General features: G+C 45.4%; 1 protein-coding gene across 1 annotated transcript; it reads right to left on the bottom strand.

Annotated features, from left to right (window-relative positions):
• Window positions 1–16400: 16400 nt before the first annotated feature.
• On the bottom strand, window positions 16401–17504 carry LOC121008729 (C5a anaphylatoxin chemotactic receptor 1-like). Its single transcript, XM_040441423.1, has one exon. The coding sequence runs from the start codon at window positions 17502–17504 to the stop codon at window positions 16401–16403; it is 1104 nt and encodes a 367-aa protein (XP_040297357.1).
• Window positions 17505–17792: the final 288 nt, after the last annotated feature.

Below are 17792 nucleotides of genomic sequence, written 5' to 3'. Positions count from 1 at the left end.
CCCACCTGGAGGGGCGACTGACCATAGACTGTACTGGGAAGATTTATGGTGGGGCGCCTGTTCCCATAACATTGTGGGCCGCGGGCACCTGCTCAGTAGGTTCAGAGATGCATTTATTACATATAAGTCAGTACCGGTAGACCTGCCTGGCGCTGGCCGAGTACATGAGGACCTGACAGGACAAGGATTTGCGTGGTTTGCGTCACCTACAGTTGTAATGCTTTAGCCCGTCTACCAGTCACTTGCTTGTTTGCCCATCTGCCCCCCGCCTGCTGAAAAGGTTCTGAATACCTTTGCATTTTTTCATTGGCCCAACCTACTAGTGATGGGACCAATGCCTGTGTCAGCCCCACCTTCTGCCAATTTAAAACCACCTACAACATAAAGCAACTTTTAGATTTTTTTCCAGGGCCACTCCTCCCAGGCCACCTAAAATGCCTCAGTTAAAAAAAATGTATGACGAAGAGGGTGCGGCTGAGCTAGCATCTTTTTTTAGATAATTACAGGTGGACATCATTCTGCATTTTTCACCCTCTGATGGTCTACTAAGCAATATACCGTAAAGAGGTCAAGCCTGCGTCTGCCAACATATGATACAAGGTGATATTCCCTTACCATAACTATCAAAAGTCCTCCACACTGTGCATTTCTAATGTTATGTAACTGTTGATGTAGCAGTGTCACCGTGCATCTCCACACTGTCCCATGGAAGCATTCAGCTGTCCATCCCCCAAACACTGTAGAGAAAGTAAGTAGAGGAAGTACCCCGCTAACCACCCATAAGCCCTGGCCCTGAATGTCAGCATTTCAAAATTCCTGGCCTTTGAAATGGGCAAACAAGCAAGTGACTGGTAGACGGGCTAAAGCATTACAACTGTAGGTGACGCAAACCACGCAAATCCTTGTCCTGTCAGGTCCTCATGTACTCGGCCAGCGCCAGGCAGGTCTACTGGTACTGACTTAGACCTGCCTGGCGCTGGCCGAGTACATGAGGACCTGACAGGACAAGGATTTGCGTGGTTTGCGTCACCTACAGTTGTAATGCTTTAGCCCGTCTACCAGTCACTTGCTTGTTTGCCCATCTGCCCCCCGCCTGCTGAAAAGGTTCTGAATCTCCACACTGTCCCATGGAAGCATTCAGCTGTCCATCCCCCAAACACTGTAGAGAAAGTAAGTAGAGGAAGTACCCCGCTAACCACCCATAAGCCCTGGCCCTGAATGTCAGCATTTCAAAATTCCTGGCCTTTGAAATGGGCAAACAAGCAAGTGACTGGTAGACGGGCTAAAGCATTACAAATGTAGGTGACGCAAACCACGCAAATCCTTGTCCTGTCAGGTCCTCATGTACTCGGCCAGCGCCAGGCAGGTCTACTGGTACTACTGGTCTACTGTAGGTGTCACTGTGCATCTCCACACTGTCCCATGGAAGCATTCAGCTGTCCATCCCCCAAACACTGTAGAGAAAGTAAGTAGAGGAAGTACCCCGCTAACCACCCATAAGCCCTGGCCCTGAATGTCAGCATTTCAAAATTCCTGGCCTTTGAAATGCTGCCATTCCGTCTGGTGGAGACAGACACTTTAAAAAACCTTATGGCTGTGTCTGTCCCGCAGTATGTGGTTCCCAGCCGCCACAACTTTTCCAGACAGGCCATCCATGCTCTGCACGAACAGGTGGCAGACAAAATCAGGTGTGCGCTGTGCAACACCATCAGTAACAAGGTCCACATAATCACTGATACGTGGAGTAAGTACGGGCAGGGACGTTATATCTCCCTAACTGCATACTGGGTAAATGCAGTGGCGGCTGGGCCTAAGGCAGATAGCAGTTTGGCACATGTCTTACCGCCACCGATGATTGCTGGACGTTTCTCTGTGCCTCCAGTTGCCTTTACTTCCTACTCTGCTTCCTCCTCTACCGCCTCTTCATCCGGTCAGCGTAACAGCTGCACCACCAACTTCAGCACAGTCAGGGGGAAAGAACAGCAGGTTGTTCTGAAACTCAAATGTTTCGGGGAAAGACGCCACACCCCGGAGGAGCTGTGGACAGGCATCGAAGAGCAGACCGATGAGTGGTTGGTGCTGCTGAGTCTCCAGCCCAGCCTGGTGGTGTGCGATAACAGGCGAAATCTCGTAGCAGCTCTGAGCCTAGCCAGTTTGACGCACATCCCTTGCCTGGCACATGTGCTGAATTTGGTGGTACAGAGGTTCCTGAAAAATCACAGCTGCTGCAGAAAGTGCTGCTGTCCGCCTGCGCTGCAGTGTAACTTCAGCCTTCTCGCTCACCGCCTCATATGCAATGTATCCACAAGGTGGAACTCCACATTGCACATGCTGGACAGACTGTGCGAGCAGCAACAGGTGATAGTGGAGTTTCAGCTGCAGTACGCACGGGTGATTCGCTCTGCGGAACAGCACCACATCACCACCAACGAGTGGTCCTCCATGCGGGACGTGTGTGCCATGTTGCGCTATTTTGAGTACTCCAACGCTGCCGCCGCTGTCCTCAGCGTTACTATCCCACATCTATGTCTCCTTGAGAAAATGCTTCAGGTGATGATGGATGAGAATATGGCACAGGAGGAGGAACAGGGGTCATACACACAGTTATCAGGCCAGTCGTCCACACATGGCTTGTGGGGTGGTTTCCTGCACCAACAGTGGCCGGGTTCCCAACTGTCCAGCCAGGGCACAGTTTTGAAAGATGAGGAGTGCACCCAAAGCAGCTCACGGGCATCATTGGAGCATGGCTGGAGGGATACAGAGGAAACAGTCGATACACCTCCTACAGAGGACAGGTTGTCATTGCCTCTGTGCAGCCTGGCACACATGAGCGGCCTGGCACACATGCTTCAGTGCCTGCGCAACAACCGCCGAGTTGCCCTGATTGTTACCAGTGATGATTACTGGGTGGCCATCCTGCTGGATGTACATGAAGGGAATCAACAAGGTAAAAGAGGAGAGAATATTTAAAAGAAGAAAAACTGCTACAAGAGGACATAGTTTTAAATTAGAGGGGCAAATCAGGAAGTATTACTTTACTGAGAGAGTAGTGGATGCATGGAATAGCCTTCCTGCAGAAGTGGTAGCTGCAAATACAGTGGAGGAGTTTAAGCATGCATGGGATAGGCATAAGGCCATCCTTCATATAAGATAGGGCCAGGGGCTATTCATAGTATTCAGTATATTGGGCAGACTAGATGGGCCAAATGGTTCTTACCTGCCGACACATTCTATGTTTCTATGTATTTTATACTTACAAATTATGGGGGACACTGATGGCATCTACTGGGGCACTATATATGGGGCATTTTATACTGGTACATTATGGGGGGCACTAGGAGGGAGGGGGGAGAGGAGCACTATGGGGGCATTTATTGGGGGCACTATATAGGGGTATTTTATACTGGCACACTATGGGGACATTAGCTCAACTAGGGGCATTACAAGGGGGTATTTTTTGCACTGTCAAATTATAAGGAGAATTATTTCTACTGGGGGGGGGGGCATTATTGTGGGCTTTATTACTCCCCCATGGTATGACCCCCTAGTAGCAGCACCAGCCTCTCCCTGCTCTGCTATCCCTCTGCCCTTTCTCCAAATCCTTATTATGAAATCTTTCTCATTAGGATAAAACACAACATCAGCTCCGCCGAGCCCCCGGCCAAAGTGTGGAAGTGGCGTCCGAGATCCCCAAGGGCCAAGCCAAGTAACTGTAAGTTTTTATATGAAATATGTTTATGTTATACACATATAGCATACACTGTGCCCCACAATATACAGTTTCTTCTGTAAAAGTCATCAAGTGTCATGGGGGGGGGGGGGGGTTATTGTTTTTCACCCCAGGGCCCCGTCCCCATTTCACCTAGAACCGGCCCAGTCTCAAGTATAAGTTTGATGAAATGCACTTGTGAAAGTTAGTGTCCCTGAATGGCAGTTAGGAAATGTGGTCACCCTATGTACCCCCCTCACAGTAGCTATGCTAAATATGTGCCCCCTTCACAGGAAGTAAAAAAAACAAACAGTAAATACTCACTCGGTTCCTCCGATGATCTGCACTCCCCATCAGTAGCAGCAGGACACTGTGACACATCATGCTGCTGTGTAGGAGGAGCTGAAGCTGATCCCCAGCCTGCCCCACTCCTCCTCCTACACAGACCAGCAGCATGATGTGTGAGGACATTGTGCTGCTGCTGTGGAGCGCTGGCAGCTGAATGGTAGAGTGGGGAGCAAACGGCTCCCAGCTTCACCATTACAATCAGCTGGAGCAGTGGGCAGCGGCAGTTGCCCAGGTATGCTGGGTGCTGACGCTAGCCCTGACAAAGAGGAATAAAATATCCAATAATAAGGAAAGGTCTCACTAACTGATTTGAGGAGGACTTCACATAGTCCCAAAAACTGAGCGCCTCCTCACCACTACAACAAGCGTGAGAGGAGCATTGCTTGAAGTAGGAGCCGAACATGGTGTAGATGTCAGAAACGTCTCTTGTAGCGTTCCCACTACTCACATTATACCTATTTTTCACTACTGCAGTATCTAAGGTCTTACTGCTATGGTAGGTGCACAGTACAAATTCTCCAATTTTTTACTTCCCCGCTATAGTAGAACATCAGGAAGCTGGTCGGAATGATAAAAAAACTGATTATAGAACAGATCTAAAATGAAACGCATTTGAAGATGAATTTTAGATGAAACATTGGTTGTGCTGCAGACAATACCCTGGAGATATTTAGGGAGATGAGAATAAAAACACTGGCGTACATATTGGCAGTTATTGAGAAGAGAACAAGTTTACACACGTGGTTCCCCTAAAGGCCAGGTGGTGGTGTTGCTGGCAGATCCTCTGTTTGCGGGGTGGCAGGTGCTACTGTCACTCCAGAGGGGGATGAAGAGGCCGAGACTGCAGCAGAAGAGGAAGCAGGAGAAGCCAGAGACCTTTCTTGGTTTTTGAGGTGTCTACTCCACTGCAGCTCGTGCTTAGCACTTAAATGCCTGGTCATGCAGGTTGTGCTCAGGTTGAGAATGTTTATGCCTCGCTTCAGGCTCTGATTGCACAGCGTGCAAACCACTCGTGTCTTGTCGTCAGAACATTGTCTGAAGAACTGCCACGACAGGGAACTCCTTGGAGCTGGCTTTGGTATGCTCGGTCCCTTGGTGCAGTGGGCAGTAGCAGGCATACTGTCTAGGGGACGGCCGCTCCGCTTTTGCACCCTGCTCCCTCTTCTGCTGTGCTGGTGGCTCTGTGCGACCACTGCCTCTTCCTCTGAACTACATAGGTCACTGACATGACCTTGATTCCATGTGGGATCGAGGACCTCATCGTCCTCCACATCATCTTCCACCCAGTCTTCACCCCTGCCCTCCTTGTCGGTTTGCACACTGCAGAAAGCCACAGCAGTTGGCACCTGTGTTTCATCATCATCCGAGACGTTCTGCGGTGGTCCTCCCATGTACTCATCCTGAAACATAAGTAGTTGCACCTAATTTCTTCCACTTCTGGGGCAGGGCTATGTGGATGGCCCTGGGAAACCCTGCTAGCAGAGTCATCAAAAAGCATAAGAGACTGCTGCATGACTTGGGTCTCAGACTGCTTGGCTGATTTGCAAGGGGGTGAGGTGAAAGACTGATGGCCATGGGCTGCAGGTGCCAACTCTGATCTTTCAGCAGGAGACTGGGTGGGAAACAGTGTGAAGGAACTGGAGGCACTGTCAGCCACCCAATCTACTATCGCCTGTCCTTGTTCTGGCCTCACCATTCATAGACCCGTATTAGACCCGACCAAATAACGCTGAAGGTTCTGTTGCCTACTCGCACCTGAGGAAGGTGTTTCACTTGTACGTGTAGCTGGCACAGATCGACCACGTCCTCTCCCTGCAACAGGAGCTCCACCAACACCAGCAGCACCACGAACGGGGCCACGTCCCTTATTTGACGCTCTCCTCATTCTTTGCGTTTACCAACCAAACTAACAGATGGTTTATCTCAGGTGACAATGTAACCGCCAATAGTCAACAATTAAAGGATAACTGAACAATTGGAGACAAGACGGACGGCACTCACCACTTTGTGCTATGACAATCTTCTCTTTATTTGCAGTGGGTAGCGGACAACATATACAGGAATGTAAACCAGCTGAATGGGCAGGAAGAAGCACTTAGGTGCGAAACGGCCGTCGTCCATTCAGCTGGTTTACATTCCTGTATATGTTCTCCGCTACACACTGCAAATAAAGAGAAGATTGTCATAGCGCAAAGTGGTGAGTGCCGCCCGTCTTGTCTCCAATTGTTCATGTATTTTCCAAGCGTAACGGTACTGTTACACGTGGGACAGTGCACCACCAGCCAGCGCTTAGATCGTGCAGACTCACCTGCTTTTCCCTCTATTGACGAGCCGCTGCAACAGGAACAAGGGGTGTTGCTTATTTACAAGCAGTGCCACTCCGTCTTATTCTTCAGCATTTAATTAAAGGATAACTGTCACACTTAGACCCTAATTTCAATTTTCATATATGTAGTTACTAATAACATGATATTCCAGAATCAGTTACTATTAGACTGACTTACCCCATATTTAATAAGATTCAGCTCTTAGCAACCAGTCTGCATAAAACTGCAATTTCACTATTCAGTTAAGATGGCCGCCACTGCCCTCACACCTGAGGCTAATCTCGCCTGCCCTCACTACCCAGTAACAATAGCCCCCCAAAAGTGTCAGTAACCAGAGCCCTCCCCCTAAAGGGTTAATCTCCTGCAGCACAAAGGGGTCCTCTTACCACATGTTGCTTTCATTTATACACTGAGCAGATGGCAGATCTCCCTTCCCTGGTCTGCGCTGCTCCAGCTCTGCATTCTCCAGCTCTGCTGAGTGAGGGAGCGTCTGCCAAGCGCAGGGACAGGGAGAAGTGCACACAGCCCAGGCACTGTTATCAGCTGTTGGGGAGGACCTGGCTTTAATCATTTACTTACAGTCCCTGGCTGTCAGTAATCTGACCTTGCACGCTGCCTGCTTCTGCGTCCTCCGTCCTTCAACAGATAGACGGACCATGCCTAGCAACCCTATTTTAAGCACAGGTAAAAGTAGGCAGTACAGGGGACAAAAATGTGGAATTAAGGGGTAATTGAATACACAGTGAAAAGTTGAAATAGGGCGACCAAGGAGATATTAATCACCACAATCCAATACTCCAAAAAAATAATAATACGACAGTTATACTTTAAGTTCACTAACAGTAAGGCAGTGCCGGTGTCATAAAGAGGAAAAAAATTTTGAGGTCACACAACAGCGTGACAGGCGAATTTTATACAATTACTTCACGGTCACAAAAAATGTTAATTTGTCAACCAACAATGCAACAGCAGTATTGACTGGTTGTATTGGACCTTCACAAATGCAGCAAAGGCCCCAAATGTAGTGTCTTGCACAAAATGGGTGTTTTTTTAAAACCAGATTATAACTGCGGTATTTAAAGCTTGTATTGGACTGTCACAAACAGGGTGGATAAAAATCTATGATTAAAAAAAAAAAAAAATAAGATTATTTTGATTTAAATCAGATTTTTTTTTTATATAAAATGCTTTTTGAGGAAAATATATTACCATTCAAAGGTTATTCCATCATGAAATAAAGATTCGTTTTTTAATTATGTAGAATAAGGCTGTTTATGTTAAATTTTTTGGGTAAATAAATTACATTAATCCATTCACAATGTCATGCTCTTCCAGAGGTTTTTGTAAGATTATTGGGCAGTTTCTCTGCCTACAAGATATTATCACAAATGCTTGGTTTACTTTTGCAGTTCTCAAAACTGAATTTGACTCAGCAGAGATCACATGCCTCTTCTTCACAGCAAAAATTTTATAACATGAACAAAGTTGATAAAAAGACCTTAATCCTAACTTCTACAAACCTATGAATGCAGAATCAACCTAATCAAACGTTATTCTAAAAATCTTTATCTACTTGCATATTATAAGTTATACCAGCAAGAATAAGTCTTTATGTAGAAAACTATTATTTAAATCAAGCCTTACTGACTAGTGATTTAAATTGTGATTTAAATCGTGATTTAAAGGGAACCTGTCATGTGGATATTTGATTATAATCTAACTAATTATATACAATCATTAACTACTAAAAAGTACCTTAGATGTATTCACTTACTGGTGTGACAGGTGGTTACCTCATAATATACACACAAAGATGCCGCATGCTAATGAGCTGATTTGAGTCCAGCGTGATGTCATTGAGTCCAGCGTATATTTAATTCAGCTATAGCCACTCCCCTGCCCACCTGCTGCTGATTCATATGGGAAAAAACTGTCATTCAGCAGCAGGTGGGCGGGGAGAGTCAGGAGCTCATAAATATTCAGGAATCATCATTATCAGCTGGAGCTTTTCAATACAAGATGTTGGCAGATTGACTGGGTCAATTAAAGAAAGTGACCCAGCATTTTTCTAAGAGAATCAGTCACTTATTTATGTTGCCCTTAGTTAGGACACCATAAAACTGGTGACAGGTTCCCTTTAAATCAGTTTGATTTAAATCAAATCCTCCCTGGTCACAAATGCAGCAAACGCCCCAAATGTAGGGTCTTGCACAAAATTGATGTTTTTTTAAAACCAGAATATAACTGCAGTATTTAAAGCTTGTATTGGACTGTCGCAAATGCAGCAAAGGCCCCAAATGTATTATATTGCACAAAATGGGTGTTTTTTTTTAAAACCAGAATATGACTGCAGTATTTAAAACTTGTATTGGACTGTCACAAATGCAGCAAAGGCCCCAAATGTAGTGTCTTACACAAAATGGGTGTTTTTTTAAAACCAGAATATGACTGCAGTATTTAAAGCTTGTATTGGACAGTCACAAATGCAGCAAAGTGTCACGCCTTGTCCTGTGAATGTGCGGAGGTCTGTCAGACTGGCTGCACATGTCTGACTTCTCTGTTTTATTTGATTAGGGTTTGAGCTGGATCCACCTTCCCTCAGGTGTACTGGGTTCATTGTTAGGTAGGCTATTTATCCCTCCTTCCCCTAGTGGCCTGTGCGGGTTATAGTTTATTTCCTGGGAGCTCTTGATTTGTGGTGGATCGTCTGCTCCAGCTCTGCTCAAGATAAGTCCTCTCCTTTATTTCCCTTTGTGTGTTTTATCTAGGCCTCTAGGGAGACGCTTGCTTCCTCCTGGTTTGAAGAAGCAGGTTGCCTCTTCCCTTTTCCCTGCTGCTTAGGGTTTGCCCAGGGTGTTTAGGTTTAGGCACGATGGCATGTGCATATCCACCCTAAGGGTATGCACATGGGCACAGCAGTTTAGGGAAAGCTTTTAGGGATTGCTAGGAGGTGACCCTTTTCTCCCTAGCTTTTGGGCCTAGTAGTTTTTTTCTGTTTGTTTTCTCGTGTTTGGTTATTTCCTGCTTACCTACCTATCGTGACATTATAACCCGCGCAAAAAACTGTCATATCCCTGCTGTTTGCAAAATGGATTGGTTGGTTGAATGCACGCAGGGATTATCGCTGAACGTTGCATGGTGTCAGGATGCTCTGGCGTCTGGCGCCGTTGGAGGAAATCAGGTCTACTTAGAGCCTAAAGTCGCTCTTCCTGATGACTTTATTCGGTTCAGGGTGTCCTGCAGGTTGTATTTTCGTCTGCTGTCGATGTCATCTGGTGACGAGAATCAAAGAGTGGGGATCATTATATCTCTGCTTAAAGGGGACGCGCAGTCCTGGGCTTTTTCTCTGCCGACCGGTTCACCATCCCTCCGGTCGGTGGATTAATTTTTTAGTTCTTTATTTATGATGACCCAGACCGGGTCTCTATGGCTGAATCAGTTTGTTACAGGGAGAACGTACTGCAGAGTCGTATTGTGCAGAATTTAGAAGATGGGCAACTGGCTCGGGGTGGAATGATCCTGCACTCCGGAGTCAGTTTTGTCAGGGGCTATCTGAGAGGTTGAAAGATGCCCTTGCTTTTCATGAGTATCCCAATTCATTGGAGACGGCCATGTCTTTGGCAGTGCGGCTTGATAGACGTCTTAGAAAGAGGTATAAGATTCCTCTCGAGCGGGGGGTCCCGTCTGTAAGTGGATCCGTCCCACCTAGTCACCGGGGTAATATGACTCTTGAATCTGGGGCAGGAGAGGAGCCTATGCAGTTGGGCCAGGTTATTTTTCGCTCAGGTGATAGGGATTTTAGGAAGCTGAATAAGCTATGTTACTTCTGTGGAAAAGAAGGTCATTTTGTTTGTGCGTGTCCTTTTGTTAAACCTCAAAGCAGTAATGAAAAACTACGGAGGTATTCACATAAAGAGAAAAAAAAGACTTCCCTCACTCTTGATAGTGTGACTGGGGAGTCCGAGCAAGCAAATATGCATTCTCCCTGCAATACCCGTCTCCTTCTGCCTGCCATGGTGGCGCTAGACTCAGGAAATTTTGATTTTGAGGTATTTGTTGACAGTGTTGCGGGGGTAAACCTAATTAATTTTCAGTTCCTCCAAAATCTTGGTTTTAGAATTAGCACTTTAGATAAAGAGATACCAGTGTTTGCTATTGATTCCTTCCCTCTCTCACAAAAGAGTCTTACTCATATTGTTCATGACATTCAGTTAAGGGTGGGTGATTCACATGATGAGTCCATTTCTTGTTTTGTTATGAAGGGCTTGCCTGCTCCAATGGTTCTGGGTTCACCGTGGTTGATAAAGCATAACCGTACTATTGACTGGCAAACAAGACAAATCAGTAGCTGGAGTGAATTTTGTTCGGACAACTGTCTTTGTGCTTCTATCTCAGGAGTGTCAACTACGGTCCTACCTCAGTTTCTCTCTGATTTTGCGGACGTATTCTCGGAGGGTGGAGCTCAGGAGCTGCCTTCCCATCGAGAATATGATTGTCCGGTCAATCTCATCCCTGGAGCTAAACTGCCAAAATCTCAACTATACAACCTTTCCCAACCCGAAAGAGAAGCTATGCGGAAGTATATTGCAGAGAGTTTGGTAAAGGGACATATTAGGCCATCTACTGTAAGTCCCCTGTGGCCGCCGGCTTCTTATTCGTAAAAAAGAAAGACGGATCACTTAGACAGTGTTTAAATTTCCTGGAATTGAATCTCATTACTGTCCGTGATCCGCATCCCCTTCCTTTGATTTCTGATCTATTTGATCAAATTGTCGGAGCCAAGGTGTTCTCCAAGTTTGATTTAAGAGGAGCTTATAATATGATCAGAATTAAGGAAGGAGATGAGTGGAAAAAACGGCCTTCAATACACCCGAAGGTCATTTCGAGAATCTTGTCATGCCCTTTGGTTTAACTAATGCGCCAGCGGTCTTTCAGCGATTTGTCAATGATATTTTCCATCATTTAGTGGAAGGTTCATTGTTATTTACCTTGATGATATACTAATTTACTCACCCGATTTGGAGACCCATCAGAATCACGTGAGACAGGTGTTGTCGATCCTTCGGGAGAATAAATTGTATGCAAAATTGGAAAAATGTGTATTTGCTGTCCAGGAGCTACCCTTTTTAGGATACCTGCTTTCTTACTCTGGTTTTCGTATGGACCCCGAAAAGGTCCGGGCAGTACTGGAATGGGACCGGCCTGAGAATCAGAAAGCTCTGATGCGGTTCGTGGGTTTTACCAATTACTACAGAAAATTCATCTTGAATTATTCCACCATTGTAAAACCTTTGACAGATATGACTAAAAAAGGCGCCGACTTCTCTGTCTGGTTGGATGAGGCATTACAGGCCTTTTCTGCTATTAAGAAATGTTTTGCGTCTGCTCCCATTCTGATGCAACCTGATGTGTCTCAACCGTTCATTGTGGAGGTTGATGCATCAGAAGTGGGGGTCGGAGCAGTTCTGTCGCAGGGTCCATCCCCTAGCAAATGGCGTCCATGTGCTTTTTTCTCCAAGAAACTCTCGGCCGCTGAAAGAAATTATGATGTAGGAGCTAGAGAGTTGCTGGCAATTAAATTGGCCTTTGAGGAATGGCGTCATTGGTTGGAGGGGGCTACTCATCCTATTACGGTATATACTGACCACAAGAATTTGGCTTACCTGCAATCTGCTAAGCGCCTGAATCCTAGACAGGCTAGATGGTCACTGTTTTTTACTAAGTTTAATTTTGTGTTCACCTTTCACCCTAGGGTTAAAAACGTCAAGGCAGATGCGTTGTCACATAGTTTTCCTGGGGGGAGTGATTCGGAGGATCCCGCTCCGATTTTGGCTGATGGGGTGGTGGTTTCCGCTCTGTACCCCGAGTTGGAGATGAAGGTGTTGGGGGCCCTGGAGGAGGCTCCTGATTCTTGTCCTCCAGACAAGTTGTTTGTTCCTGCTGAACTGCGATACAAGGTGTTCAAGGAACATCATGATACGGTCCTTGCGGGACATCCTGGAAGTAAATCCACCATAGATCTTATTTTCCAGAGATTCAGGTGGCCAGGGTTGTGCAAGGGTGTGGAGGGTTATGTGACAGCTTGTGAGACCTGTGCACACGCGAAGGTGGCTCACACTCGGCCTTCAGGATCTCTTCTTCCTTTATCCATCCCGTCTCGTCCTTGGACGCATTTGTCCATGGACTTTATTACCGATTTACCGAGTTCCTCTGGGAAAACTGTGATTTTTGGTAGTAGTGGACCGCTTCAGTAAGATGGCCCACTTTGTACCATTGCCTAGCTTGCCCAATACCAAAACTCTCGCTCAGGTTTTTATCGATAACATTGTGAAACTACATGGCATTCCCTCTGATGTGGTGTCTCATAGGGGGACGCAATTTGTTTCCAGGTTTTGGAGGGCGTTCTGCTCTAGTTTGGGAATTCAACTGTCTTTTTCTTCGGCTTTTCATCCCTAGTCGAATGGTCAGACAGAGCGCACTAACCAAAACCTGGAGACCTATTTGAGGTGTTTTGTTGCCAAGAACCAGGATGACTGGTCCTCGTTCTTGTCTCTAGCCGAATTTGCCTTGAATAACCGTAGACAGGAGTCCACTGATAAGTCGCCATTTTTTTGGCGTATATGGTTTTCACAGTTTGGTACTTTTTCTGGGACTGGATCTTCTGGGATGCCAGAAGAGGAGAGATTCTCTTCCGCCTTGTCATCTATCTGGAGGAAGATCCAAGTTAATTTGGAAAAGATGGGTGAAAGATATAAACGGATGGCTGACAGGAGACGTATGACTGGTCCGGACCTGTGTGTGGGTGATTCAGTGTGGTTGTCCACTAGAAACATTAAGCTGAAGGTACCATCTTGGAAATTGGTTCCAAGATTTATTGGCCCTTACAAAATCTCTGCGATTGTCAACCCGGTGGCATTTTGTCTGGATCTTCTGCAAACCAGGAAGATCCATAATGTGTTTCACAGGTCGTTATTAAAGAAATATGTGGACCCTGTGGAACCATCTCCATTGCCACCTCCCTCTGTCCTGGTGGATGGCAATTTGGAGTTTGAAAGCTCTAAGATTCTCGACTCACGTTTTCTTCGGGGTTCCCTCCAGTACCTTGTGCACTGGAAGGGATATGGTCCCGAGGAAAGAATGTGGGTTCCGGCTGCTGATGTCATTGCTAGCCGCCTGGTGAGGGCCTTTCACAGAACACACCCGGATAAAGTTGGTCCGTGGTGTCCGGAGGTCACCCGTAGAAGGGGGGGGGGGGGTACTGTCACGCCTTGCCCTGTGAATGTGCGGAGGTCTGTCAGATTGGCTGCACATCTGACTTCTCCGTTTGTTTTGATTTGGGTTTGAGCTGGATCCACCTTCCCTCAGGTGTACTGGGTTCATTGTTAGTGAGGCTATTTATCCCTCCTTTCCCCAGTGGCCTGTGCGGGTTATAGTTATTTCCTGGGAGCTCTTGATTTGTGGTGGATCGTCTGCTCCAGCTCTGCTCAAGATAAGTCCTCTCCTTTATTTCCCTTTGTGTGTTTTATCTAGGCCTCTAGGGAGACGCTTGCTTCCTCCTGGTTTGAAGAAGCAGGTTGCCTCTTCCCTTTTCCCTGCTGCTTAGGGTTTTGCCCAGGGTGTTTAGGTTTAGGCACGAGGGCATGTGCATACCCACCCTAAGGGTATGCACATGGGCACAGCAGTTTAAGGAAAGCTTTTAGGGATCGCTAGGAGGTGACCCTTTTCTCCCTAGCTTTTGGGCCTAGTCATTTGTTCTGTTTGTTTTCCTGTGTTTGGTTATTTCCCTGCTTACCTACCTATCGTGACACAAAGGCCCCAAATGTAGGGTCTTGCACAAAATGGGTGTTTTTTGAAAACCAGAATATAACAGTGATATTTAAAGATTGTATTAGACTGTCAAAAATGCAGCAAATGCCCCAAATGTAGGGTCTTGCACAAAATGGGTGTTTTTTTAAAACCAGAATATAACAGCGGTATAACGCTTGCATTGGACTGTCACAAATGCAAATGTCCTTTTTAGCGAAAAATAAAAAATGTGTCCCTACAGAATCTAACAGATGGATTTACTTGGATTGTACTTTACAGAAAAAAATGTGAATACAGTACAGACCAAAAGTTTGGACACACCTTCTCATTCAAAGAGTTTTCTTTATTTTCATGACTATGAAGGCATCAAAACTATGAATTAACACATGTGGAATTATATACATAACAAACAAGTGTGAAACAACTAAAAATATTTCATATTCTAGGTTCTTCAAAGTAGCCACATTTTGCTTTGATTACTGCTTTGCACACTCTTGGCATTCTCTTGATGAGCTTCAAGAGGTAGTCCCCTGAAATGGTCTTCCAACAGTCTTGAAGGAGTTCCCAGAGATGCTTAGCACTTGTTGGCCCTTTTGCCTTCACTCTGCGGTCCAGCTCACCCCAAACCCATCTCGATTGGGTTCAGGTCCGGTGACTGTGGAGGCCAGGTCATCTGGCGCAGAACCCCATCACTCTCCTTCATGGTCAAATAGCCCTTACCCAATTTTTCGGCTGAGTGACTGACCTTCACTTCTTAAAGTAATGATGGCCACTCGTTTTTCTTTACTTAGCTGCTATTTTCTTGCCATAATACAAATTCTAACAGTCTATTCAGTAGGATTATCAGTTGTGTATCCACCTGACTTCTCCTCAACGCCACTGATGGTCTCAACCCCATTTATAAGGCAAGAAATCCCACTTATTAAACCTGACAGGGCACACCTGTGAAGTGAAAACCATTTCAGGTGACTACCTCTTGAAGCTCATCAAGAGAATGCCAAGAGTGTGCAAAGCGGTAATCAAAGCAAAAGGTGGCTACTTTGAAGAACCTAGAATTTGACATATTTTTAGTTGTTTCACACTTGTTTGTTATGTATATAATTCCACATGTGTTAATTCATAGTTTTGATGCCTTCAGTGTGAATCTACAATTTTCATAGTCATGAAAATAAAGAAAACTCTTTGAATGAGAAGGTGTGTCCAAACTTTTGGTCTGTACTGTATGTCACCCCCTGGGTCCCTGAACTCACAGACTGATTCCCTATATTATTTTGCCTTCCCCTGGCACATATGCAGTGCAGGTGCACTTAAAAAATGGGTATATGTTGCCCACTGAACTAAAAGAACTGGGTTAAATTATTGTCCCTGGCACTGAACTTGCACAAAATGGCTGCCGACCCCCACCTAACTAACAGACGGATAAAACTTATTTTTCTGTGTCACTGGGCTCAGGGCAGGGTAAAAAAATGTTGCACTGCACCCACAAAACAAAATCGCTGTAGATCGCAGAGTTAACAACAAGTTCTGAAAACAGATAGATTCTTTCCTTTTCTCTCCCTCACAGCAGCAGCATCCTCTCCCTACACTAGTAAGAGCAGAGTGACGTGCAGTGCTACATGACTCCAGCTTATATAGAGGGTGGGTCACATGCTGCACTGACCAATCACAGCCATGCCATTAGTAGGCATGGCTGTGATGGCTTCTAAGGGCACACGAGTGAAACACTTGTTGATTGGCTGCCCTGCAGCCTTTCAAAAAGTGCCATTAAATCGCCGAACACCGAACTCGAACTTTTACTGAAACAGTTAACAGTTCGGGTTCGCTCAACCCTAAGTGCAATGCAATAATTTAAAAAAATGCCCCCAAAGGTGTACATAGCCTTTAAGTCCATCATTAAGTCATTATAAAACAGGGAACTTTCTTTGCTTTTGATGATCTGTGTATTCTGTTTTATGATTGTCCCATCTCCTACACATGTCCAAAGAAGACATCTTCTGCCGGCCACTTGGCTTAGCTTTGTAGATGGCCATGTTTGTTCCCATGCATAGTCAAGGGTATGAAGGTTCACAAAGTGGGTTGCCCATTCAAGAGCTACAGTAAGTAATGGAGAATACAACACAGGAAAACACGATACAGTTGACTTTTATTTGGTCACACACGGTTAGTGGTAATTCACAGGAGCAAAGAGGATTTGATGTAATCGTGTCCTTTCATCTTTTGCTATTTCTAAAGGAACTTATAAAATCATAAAGTTCCATTCTCATCTGTCCACCGTTCAGCACATAGAAAATCGGGTTCAAGCAGTTGTTTGTGTAGGCGATGCTGATGAAGAGAGGCATGAATTGAAGGATGTAGAACAAGGCTAGGAAGTTCTTTTTGAGAATGATGACAAATAACGCAGTCTCTGCTATGACTACTGGGGTCCATGTTATGAAATACACCACGATGATCGCGACCACCATTCGATAGAGCCTGTGGGTATTAATGGTCTTGGATTTTCTTACATGCACAACTATAATTATATTGCAAATAATCACAATACTAAGAGGAATAAAATATCCAATGACAAGGAACGGTATCACTAACTGATTTGAGGTGGACCTCACATGGTCCCAAAAACTGAGCGCCTCCTCACCACCACAACACGCGTGAGAGGAGCATTGCTTGAAGTAGGAGCCAAACATGGCGTAAATGTCCAAAACGTCTCTTGTAGCGTTCCCACTACTCACATTATACCTATTTTTTGCTACTGCAGTATCTAAGGTCTTACTGCCATGGTAGGTGCACAGTACAAATTCTCCAATTTTCATTTCCCCGCTATAGTAGAACACCGGGAGGCTGGACGGGATGGTAATGAACCAAATTATAGAACAGATCCAAAATGAAACGCGTTTGGAGATGAATTTGAGGTGAAATATTGGTTGTGCTACAGACAATACCCTGGCGATATTTAAAGAGGTGAGAATTAAAATGCTGGCGTTCATATTGGCAGTCATTGAGAAGATAAAAAGTTTACACACGTGGTCCCCGAAAGGCCAGGTGCCTTTAAAAGCTGCAATGGCGTGAAAGGGTAAGGTCAGGAGGGAGAAGAAATCAGCAATGGCCAAATTCAGAAACCAGTATTTGGACTTGTGCTTCTTCATGACAAATCCGAGAAAACAGATGACCAATGCGTTTCCCACCAGTCCCACCAGACAGGTGACAATGGACACGACAACAGTGAAGTACTGAACGAAAGGTAAGTAGGAGTCGTGGAATCTGATGAGATGATGTAGATCCGCAATGGAATGACAAAGATTTGTGAAGGAAGCCATTTTCCTGTGTTAGATCCTGAAAATGAACACAGACGTTCAGTGAGGGTCCCTCCTGTTATGTCATGGGTAAAGTATACAGTCACAATTAAAGTATTCACACCTCACTGAAAAATATTAGAATGAAACTGGATCGCACATCCTCAATACTATGCTTTTATCTAACAACTGCTTCTCAGCATAATTAACATCGCTTCTCAGCGCAATATATAGTAAACCTACCCCTATGTTGCATACTGTACATGAGGCATTGGTATACCATTTGATCAAAAAGCATAGGCCCACTCACCA

This window comes from Bufo bufo, chromosome 7 (assembly GCF_905171765.1).
Source record: "Bufo bufo chromosome 7, aBufBuf1.1, whole genome shotgun sequence".
Lineage (NCBI taxonomy): Eukaryota > Metazoa > Chordata > Amphibia > Anura > Bufonidae > Bufo > Bufo bufo.
This window is presented reverse-complemented; position numbering and strand designations above follow the sequence as displayed.